This window comes from Babylonia areolata, chromosome 18, assembly GCF_041734735.1.
Source record: "Babylonia areolata isolate BAREFJ2019XMU chromosome 18, ASM4173473v1, whole genome shotgun sequence".
In the NCBI taxonomy this organism is placed as follows: domain Eukaryota; kingdom Metazoa; phylum Mollusca; class Gastropoda; order Neogastropoda; family Buccinidae; genus Babylonia; species Babylonia areolata.
In genome coordinates, this window is record NC_134893.1 from 66,110,713 (window position 1) to 66,120,712 (window position 10,000).

At 45.4% G+C, this 10,000-nt stretch overlaps 1 protein-coding gene across 4 annotated transcripts in view; it reads right to left on the minus strand.

Moving 5' to 3' along the window:
- The window catches only part of LOC143293019 (QRFP-like peptide receptor), a 193,980-nt gene that overhangs the window by 58,223 nt on the left and 125,757 nt on the right, over nt 1-10,000 (minus strand). Inside the window, exon 1 of one of the 4 annotated variants that reach the window (XM_076603816.1) lies at nt 8,248-8,425. The exons of 2 other annotated variants lie outside the window; for them this stretch is intronic. Coding sequence is in view for 1 of the 2 variants with exons in the window: in XM_076603813.1 (XP_076459928.1) it covers nt 6,201-6,234 (34 nt within the window). In the remaining variant the exon portion in view is untranslated. Of the gene's footprint in view, nt 1-6,200; nt 6,306-8,247; nt 8,426-10,000 lie in introns of those variants that run through there. One more of the 4 variants, XM_076603813.1, reaches the window with a different exon arrangement.

A 10,000-nucleotide genomic window follows, 5' to 3' on the forward strand; every position in this document is an offset into this window, starting at 1 on the left:
GAAGGAAGAAAGGGTGGAAGGAAGGAAGAAAGGAAGGAAAAAATGAAGGAAGGAAGAAAAGGAAGGAAGAAAGGATGGAAGAAAGGAAGTAAGAAAGGATGGATGGAAGGGAGGAAGGAAGAAAGGATGGAAGAAAAGAAAAAAAGAGGGAAGGAAGGAAGGAAGGAAGGAAAAACGGAAGGAATAAAGGTAGGAAGGAAGAAATGATGGAAGAAAAGAAAAAAAGGAAGGAATAAAGGATGGAAGGAAGGAAGAAAAGAAGGAAGGAAGAAAGGATGGAAGGAAGGAAGAAAAGAAGGAAGGATGGAAGGAAGAAAGGAAGTAAGAAAGGATGGATGGAAGGGAGGAAGGAAGAAAGAAAGGAAGAAAGGAATGAAGGATGGAAGGAAGAAAGAAAGAAAGAAATAAAGGAAGGAGGGATGGAAGGAAGGAAGGAAGAAATAGGGGAGGTACCAGTTTCTGCGTACATGAGACGATTAAATCCTCTGCGCAAGTAAAGTGGCACTATTCTGGAACCTTACCACGGGAAGCAAAGCGGAGTAAAGGCCAAAGACTTCCTTCAATCTGGTGACCGAAATCCCTTCTGGGGAAAAAAAAAAAAAAAAAAAAAAAAAAAAAAAAAAATATATATATATATATATATATATATATATATATATATTTTTTTTTTTTTTTTTTTATTTATTTTTTTTTTTTAACATATGGACCATTTTAGCAGACAAAGTTGCAAAGCCCATGACGAACCAGCGGAGCCATAACATTTCATTTACGCAGATTGTCTGGCAGACGAAACATCCTCTTCTTAGCCCACACTTCCTCATCTTTCCGCTGCCAGAGAGACAGAAAGAGAGAGACAGAGAGAGAGAGAGAGAGAGAGAGAGAGAGAGAGAGACAGAGACAGAGACAGAGACAGAGAGACAGAGAGAGACACACACACACACAGAGACAGAGAGAGAGAGACAGAGAGAGAGAGACAGAGAGAGAGAGAGAGAGACAGAGAGAGAGAGACAGAGAGAGAGACAGAGAGAGAGAGAGAGAGACAGACAGACAGAGAGAGAGACAGAGACAGAGAACCCTTATCAGACTCTTCCCCCGCCCCTCATCTCTCTCTCTCTCTCTGTCCCCTCCTCTCTCTCTCTGTCCCCTCCTCTCTCTCTCTCTCTGTCCCCTCCTCTCTCTCTCTGTCCCCTCCTCTCTCTCTCTCTCTGTTCCCTCCTCTCTCTCTCTGTCCCCTCCTCTCTCTCTCTGTCCCTCCTCTCTCTCTCTCTCTCTCTCTCTCTGTCCCCTCCTCTCTCTCTCTCTGTCCCCTCCTCTCTCTCTGTCCCCTCCTCTCTCTCTCTCTGTCCCCTCCTCTCTCTCTCTGTCCCCTCCTCTCTCTCTGTGTCCCTCCTCTCTCTCTGTCCCTCCCCTCTCTCTCTCTCTCTGTCCCCTCCTCTCTCTCTCTGTCCCCTCCTCTCTCTCTCTCTCTGTCCCCTCCTCTCTCTCTCTGTCCCTCCTCTCTCTCTCTCTGTCCCCTCCTCTCTCTCTCTGTCCCTCCTCTCTCTCTGTCCCTCCTCTCTCTCTCTGTCCCTCCTCTCTCTCTGTCTCTGTCCCCTCCTCTCTCTCTCTGTCCCCTCCTCTCTCTCTCTCTCCCCTCCTCTCTCTCTCTCTGTCCCTCCTCTCTCTCTCTGTCCCTCCTCTCTCTCTGTCCCTCCTCTCTCTCTCTCTGTCCCCTCCTCTCTCTCTCTCCCCTCCTCTCTCTCTCTCTGTCCCCTCCTCTCTCTCTGTCCCCTCCTCTCTCTCTGTCCCTCCTCTCTCTCTCTGTCCCTCCTCTCTCTCTGTCCCCTCCTCTCTCTCTCTGTCCCCTCCTCTCTCTCTCTGTCCCTTCTCTCTCTCTCTGTCCCTCCTCTCTCTTTCTGTCCCCTCCTCTCTCTCTCTCTCTGTCCCCTCCTCTCTCTCTCTCTGTGTCCCTCCTCTCTCTCTCTGTCCCCTCCTCTCTCTCTCTCTCTGTCCCTCCTCTCTCTCTCTGTCCCCTCCTCTCTCTCTCTGTCCCTCCTCACTCTCTCTGTCCCCTCCTCTCTCTCTCTCTGTCCCTCCTCTCTCTCTCTGTCCCCTCCTCTCTCTCTCTCTCTGTCCCCTCCTCTCTCTCTCTGTCCCTCCTCTCTCTCTCTGTCCCCTCCTCTCTCTCTCTCTCTCTCTCTCTCTCTCTGTCCCCTCCTCTCTCTCTCTGTCCCTCCTCTCTCTCTCTGTCCCCTCCTCTCTCTCTCTCTCTCTCTCTCTCTGTCCCTCCTCTCTCTCTCTGTCCCCTCCTCTCTCTCTCTCTGTCCCCTCCTCTCTCTCTCTGTCCCTCCTCTCTCTCTCTGTCCCCTCTTCTCTCTCTCTCTCTGTCCCCTCCTCTCTCTCTCTGTCCCCTCCTCTCTCTCTCTCTCTCTGTCCCCTCCTCTCTCTGTCTCTCTCTGTCCCCTCCTCTCTCTCTCTCTCTCTCTCTCTCTCTCTCTCTCCGCCTCCTCTCTCTCTCTCTCTCTGTGATTCCTTTTCTCTTGCTGACCTATCTGAAAACAAAGATTGTGACTATGCAGACTTTGTATGATACTAATTATAATTAATCGCATGACGTGGATTGCATCATTTTGATCAAGTGTACAGCGCGTCAGTTCTCTCATATTTTGCTACAATTCTGACATGTAACCCCCTTCCCCCACCCTGCCTCCTTTGTGAATGGGCAAAGCGAGCCTGACCACAATAAATCATTCGTTCGTTCGTTCGTTCTCTCTCTCTCTCTCCTCCTCCTCCTCCTCCTCTCTCTCTCTCCCCTCCTTTCTTTCTCTCTTTCAGTTGGGTTACCCACTTCCTCCACACCACTCTTCCCCTCCCCTTACCCTTCTGAATGAATGGCCGAAACACATGAATAAAACACTCTTCGAGTCCTGAGTCTGAGCCTCTCTCATCAGTTTCATTAGCTGCGCTGGTGCAACGCTGCATTCACTCACAGAAGTCAGGAAATAAGCACGGACGTTAATGGGGAACACCTGTCATCTGTAACGAGGTCTTCTTCTTCTTCTTCTGCGTTCGTGGGCTGCAACTTCCACGTTCACTCGTATATACACGAATGGGCTTTTACGTGTATGACCGTTTTTACCCCGCCATGTGGGCATCCATACTCCGCTTTCGGGGGTGTGCATGCTGGGTATGTACTTGTTTCCATAACCCACCGAACGCTGACATGGATTACAGGATCTTTAACGTGCGTATTTGATCTTTTGCTTGCGTGTACACACGAAGGGGGTTCAGGCACTAGCAGGTCTGCACACATGTTGACCTGGGAGATCGGAAAAAAAAACAAACCACCCTTTACCCACCAGGCGCCGTTACCGAGATTCGAACCCGGGACCCTCAGATTGAAAGTCCAACGCTTTAACCATTCGGCTATTGCGCCCGTCAGTAACGAGGTCTAAATCATGAAGCAGTCGCCATGGGTCCCCCCACCTCACCCCACCCCCCTTCAAATTCTTCAGCCACCATACAGTTGTTGTGTGTTTGGAAAGTGAAGCCCGTAATTAGACTTATGGTTTCTACGGCTGTTATGCCTGCGGGGTGGATGAGCAGCGAAGATAAACAGATGTCTTCTAAGGCGTGCGTCTTAAACAAACTTTGACAGCCAAAACTTCAGCTCCTGGCCTTCACGTGACAGAGCCCGTTTCCACTGACAACGAGAAAGAAAGCGCTTCCGGTAACTGGAGCTCGGATCGTCAGCTTTGGAAGGCAGTCCTTCTAGGGGAAGGTAATCATGACTCATGACTCACATCCCTGGCTCTCCACTGAGGAACCAGATTTCCATAATTAAAAAAAAAAAGCAAAAAAAAAGCAAGTAAATAATGATATGAATTTTTGTCCTCCTATCTCTGACATATGAAAGAGGAGGAGGGATTTGTGTTTAATTTTGTAGGAGTATTCATGTATATACATTTGAGTATTATCGTTTAGAGGAAGAGGGGGATGTGGGGGGTGGATGGATGGTGAGTTGCGAAAAAAACCGGGCAAATGAGGGAGGGGGGTTGGTGAAAACTGAAGAAGAAAAACAACAACAAAAAACAATGTAGGTTTTCTTTTGTTTGTTTGTTTTTTTGCAAGGGGATGACAAACACACGAAACGCTCATACCTTGATTATTTGCACAATAAATGCAGCACAGTCATCGTCTATTGTGTTGTGTCTACATTGCACCCGGGTCAGAACGCTAAAGAAACAAAATACAAATAAAAATTATGATCGTGAATATTCAGTTAACGTTAAACTGTTCGGCGGAATTTTGACTGCTTTCGATTCTGTAAGTAAGTTTCTGGTTTCACTATTTGAAATGTGATTAGTTATTTGATGTAATTACCTGCTGATATTCTGTTTCGTTATGCAATGCGTATTTGGTAATTCCGAGACTCCACTGTACTGTCGGTTGAACGCGAGACCAAAGGTGAATATTTACAGAAGTTGTGAAAACGAATTGCTTAAAACGAAGACATCATTATAAGAACTTACAGCACAGGAAGAAAGAAAGAGAGTGAGAGAAAGAGAGTGAATGAGTAAGTGAGTGATTGAGAGAGAGACAGAGAGAAGGGAGAGAGAGAGAGAGAGAGAGAGAGAGAGACAGAGACAGAGACAGAGAGAGAAGGGAGAGAGAGAGAGAGAGAGAGAGAGAGAGACAGAGACACACACAGAGAGAGAGAGAGAGAGAGAGAGAGAGAGAGAGAAGGGAGAGAGAGAGAGAAAACAAAGTAACAAAGAAACAAATAAGCAAAATATGTCTTCTAAAAAGGTTATCATCCCCATTTGAATAACTGTAAAGAAAAGTAAAGGTATCATAGCCTTACTGATATTCCTATCATTCATTTTCAAACAATGTACGAGCACGGATGTATTGCGTTAACATGTATATATTACGAAAACAAGAAGGTAAGAGAAATATCATTCTCTCACTCCCTAACATCGAAAGTTCAATTACATTCTGGCGTCTCTTTCAGAGCTTTGCATGTATATAAAGAGGAGTTTAAGTTACTATGTTTTCTTCTTATTTTTTTTTTAAATGATAAGAGCATTTGCATCGAGAACAGACAGACAGACAGACAACACACACACACACACACACACACACACACACACAGAGGGAAAGTCAGAGAGATGTATAAAACAGAGACAGGTAGACAATTGAGAAATAGACCGACAGACAGACAGACAGACAAACAGACAGACAGACAGAAGGAGAAATAAATAGACAGAACTGAGAGACAGGCAGCTGGATTGTATTGTGCTAACATGCTTTCTGTTTCCATGAAAAAAAACAACAAAAAAACTCCGCTGTGAAGATGAACCATCGCAATGCATGCATTGTCATGTTCCCCAGTAAACAGCTGAATAAATAAATGTAAAATTGAATGTATAAACTTAAAAAAAAACAAAACAAAAAAAACAAACAAACTAATGAATAAATAAACTGATGTGAAAACAAATAAGCTGAGAAGCAAATGAATAATTATAAAAATACAATTATGAATCGATGAATAAATGCATAAAAGATTAAAAAAAACACCCCAAAACCCCCCCCCCCCCAAAAAAAAACCCACCAAAAAACAACATCAAGTAAATAAGCAAACAGATGAATAAATGATGAATAAACGAATCCATGAATCAACAAACAAACAACTTGTCAGAAGCCTGCCTGGTAACTATTCTTCGTTTTTTTTTTGTTTTTTTTTTTCTTTTACTTTTTCGTTCGTGGGCTGCAGCTCACACGTTCACTCGTATGTACACAAATGTGCTTTTACGTGTGTGACCGTTTTTACCCCGCCATGTAAGCAGCTATACTCCGTTTTCGGGGGTGTGCATGCTGGGTATGTTCATGTTTCCATAATCCACCGAATGCTGACATGGATTACAGGATCTTTAACGTGCGGTATTTGACCTTCTGCTTGTGTATTCACACGAAAGGGGTTCAGGCACAAGCAGGTCTGCACGCATGTTGACCTGGGAGATCGGGAAAATCTCCAACCCTTATCCATCAGGCGCTGTTACCGAGATTCGAACCCGGGACCCTCAGATCGAAAGTCCAACACTTTAACCACTCGGCTACTGCGCCCGTCCTTCGTTATTTAAAAGGAGGAGTAAGGAAAACGAGCAAACAAACAAACAGCAACAATTAAAATCAAATCAAATCAACACAATTATACGAACCTTGCAACACAGACCACAGACGACTCGATTTCATTGAGCCTCCTCCCGAACAGAATCAGTTTACTGTTGACTGAACAACACCACACCAAGAGAAACCTTCCTCCTCTCACTTTTCCTTCCCCAACGGACAGCTGTTATCTCCAACAGCACCGCATGTGAACAAATTCCTCGTTCTGATTGGCCACGTGTTAGTCACAGACTGACTCGTTCATTCCATTCCCTCAGCCAGCAGACAAGACTCCCGTTTGTACCCCCTCCTTCAAGCTGTTCCTCATTTGCATGGCGTCTTCTGGGGTGGGTGGTAGGGGTTAGTGGTGGGGTGGGGGTGAGGGGCAGACGACCTCTAAAGGTAGCTATCCGTTGTCCGTCATTGTTGTACCACCGTTCCCGACTATCATTAATCAATTAATCAAGCAATTAATCAATCAATCAATCAATCAATCAATCAAATCAATCAATCAATCAATCAAGAGAGAGAGAGAGAGAGAGAGAGAGAGAGAGAGAGAGAGAGAGAGAGACTGCATGCACTAGAATCACTAATAATATTTTAATACGATAGAATGTATATTATTATCATCTGCAAACATTTCGCATGGCGCTTTTTTAGATAATGTCTTTAATGGATACGGACAGTAACATTGGTCTCAGAGAGACAGACAGACAGACAGACAGACACACACACACACACACACACACACACACACAGAGAGAGAGAGAGAGAGAGAGAGAGAGAGAGAGAGAGAGAGAGAGAGAGAGGGAGAGAGAGTAAAAGAGAGACAGAGACAGAGAGACAGAGAGAGAGAATTACATGAGCTGGAACGACAAATATGTATTGTCATACGATCGAATGTATAATATCATCATCTGCAGACATTTCGCATGGCGCTTAAAAACAAAACAAAAATTGATTGATAAGGTATCTAATGGATACGATCAGTAACACTGGTCCCAGACAGACAGAGACAGAGACAGACAGAGAGACAGAGAGAAGGAATGAGAGAGGGATACACACACACACACACACACACATACACACACACACACACACACACACACATATATATATATATATATATATATATATATATATATATAGAGAGAGAGAGAGAGAGAGAGAGAGAGAGAGAGAGAGACAGAGACAGAGACAGAGACAGAGAGACAGAGACAGAGACAGAGACAGAGAGACAGAGACAGAGAAAACAGGTGGCGATCCACTGTCCGTCAGTGTCGTACGACAGCTCTACGGAACTCTGATAAAATACAGGTGGTGATTCACTGTCCGTCAGTGTCGTACGACAGCTCTACGGAACTGCCGATTAAAACCAGCTTCGTACATCAAGTCATAGTTTCTTGCGCTCCGGCAGTACACGACAGTAGTGAGAGAAACAGTGGCCTTGTAATGATGTGGCCGACTGTAAAGCGAGCGCGAACAGGTTCGAGTCCTATATTATACGAACCGAGTCCACTGACCCCTGTCTACTAGACCTGACTGGTGGTCTGGATGCCAGTCTTTTGGTTGAGACGATAAGTCGAGGTAACACGTAAAAGGAGTCATGGTAAAAGTGTTGGTACCTGGCACAGTTATGTTGAGAACCCCAGTTTTCTCGTGAAACAAAGATACTTGCAGCAAGCAAACAAATAAACAAACAAAAAGTGTGACACTGTGCTGAAGCGACGCGCTCTTCCCGGGGAGAGCAGCTAGAATTTCACACAGAGAAATCTGCTGTGACAAAAAGGTACGACACAAAGCAATTCAAAACAATGCAGTACAATACAAAACAGTAGAGTGCAATACAATGCAATGGAATATAATACCACGATCAAGTATATATATATATATATACATACATATATATATATATATATATATATATATATATATATATACATATATGTGTGTGTGTGTGTGTGTGTGTGTGTGTGTGTGTGTGTGTGTGTGTGTGTGCAGAGGGGGATGTGTGTGTGTGTGTGTGTGTGTGTGTGTGTGTGTGTGTGTGTGTGTGTGTGTGTGTGTGTGCGTGCGTGTGTGTGTGTCCAGATGCCTGACCTTCGCACAAGCCCAACACGCTGATCAGTCCTTGAAGAAGATGAGTACCTCAGCAAATCGCACACGATGCGAAGCAACGACGTAGATGCCATAGCATGCGATGACTGTCATGCGACACGCACTTTGATCTAGACACTGCCAGCTCCTGTGGGATGAAGCCAGGAATCCGGCTGCATCTCTCGGAGACATCAGATCCTCCTGAGCTGGGACCTCATTTTTGTGTGTTCTGATCTCTGTCTTATTTCCACCGCGTGATTATCAATATGGCAAGTTCCTCGGAGATTTGGATCACTGAAAAGAATGTCCTTGACGGCGACAAACACCTCTGGTGGCAGTGTACGCCTAATCTTTGGCGATACACCCTGACACACACACACACACACACACACACACACACACACACACACACACACACACACACACACACACACACACACACAGAGAGGACTAGGGATACCATGGGTAGGAGGTGCTCAGGGCAGCCGATGCTTTTCTCCGTAAGACTCGGTGTCTAATGATGGATCTTCCCCTTAATTAAAAGCGGAAGGAGGAAGGTGGCAGAATGGTTAAGACGCTCATCTGCAAACACAGAGTCCCTGAGGGTGTGGGTTCGAATCCCGCTCTCGCCCTTTCTCCGAAGTTTAATTGGAAAATTGAACTGAGCGTCTAGTCTTTCGGATGAGACGATAAACCGAGGTCCCGTGAGCAGCACGCACTTGGCGCACTGAAAAAGAACCAATGGCAACGAGAGTGTAGTCCTCTGGCAAAAATCAGTGGAAGAAATCCACTCTGATAGGGACACAATTTCATATGTAGTGGAGTGATGGCCTAGAGGTAACGCGTCTGCCTAGGAAGCGAGAGAGAATCTGAGCGCGCTGGTTCGAATCACGGCTCAGCCGCCGATATTTTCTCCCCCTCCACTAGACCTTGAGTGGTGGTCTGAACGCTAGTCATTCGGATGAGACGATAAACCGAGGTCCCGTGTGCAGCATACACTTAGGGCACGTAAAAGAACCCACGGCAACAAAAGGGTTGTTCCTGGCAAAATTCTGTAGAAAAATCCACTTCGATAGGAAAAAATAAATAAAACTGCACGCAGGAAAAAAAAACAACAACAAAAAAAATGGGTGGCGCTGTAGTGTAGCGACGCGCTCTCCCTGGGGAGAGCAGCCCGAATTTCACACAGAGAAATCTGTTGTGATAAAAAGAAATACAAATACAAATACGAAAATGCATGCACTCAAGGCCTGACAAAGCGCGTTGGGTTCTGCTGCCGGTCAGGCATCTGCCTAGCAGATGGTGTGTAGCGTACATAGATTTGCCAGAACGCAGTGACGCCTCCTTGAGAAACCGAAACTGAAACTGAAACTGAAACCCCTTAAAAGCCGTCGTGAAGATGGCGAACACAACCCAGGCTTTAGCGGAGCTCATTCCCGCAGTCTTTCCACACAGGTTCAGTCATGCTGGTGGCTGGCTGTCCATTTGGATACCGACAGAGAGTGTGAGTATGACGCACGGCCTTCTTTCAGCACGGCAGACTCGCGTCAGTCTTTTTCGCTGGTGGTTCCGGTGATCGGTGTAGTGTTGTATTCATAAATTAAAAAAAAAAAAAATCAAAAAAAAAAAAAAAAAATCATTATCTCCGTGTGTTTGATACGACTGGTCTGGGCGTGATTTTATGTGTGACAACAGAGATGGACAGACAACAAAAGACACAAAACATACGGACAGACATACAGACAGATATGCACCG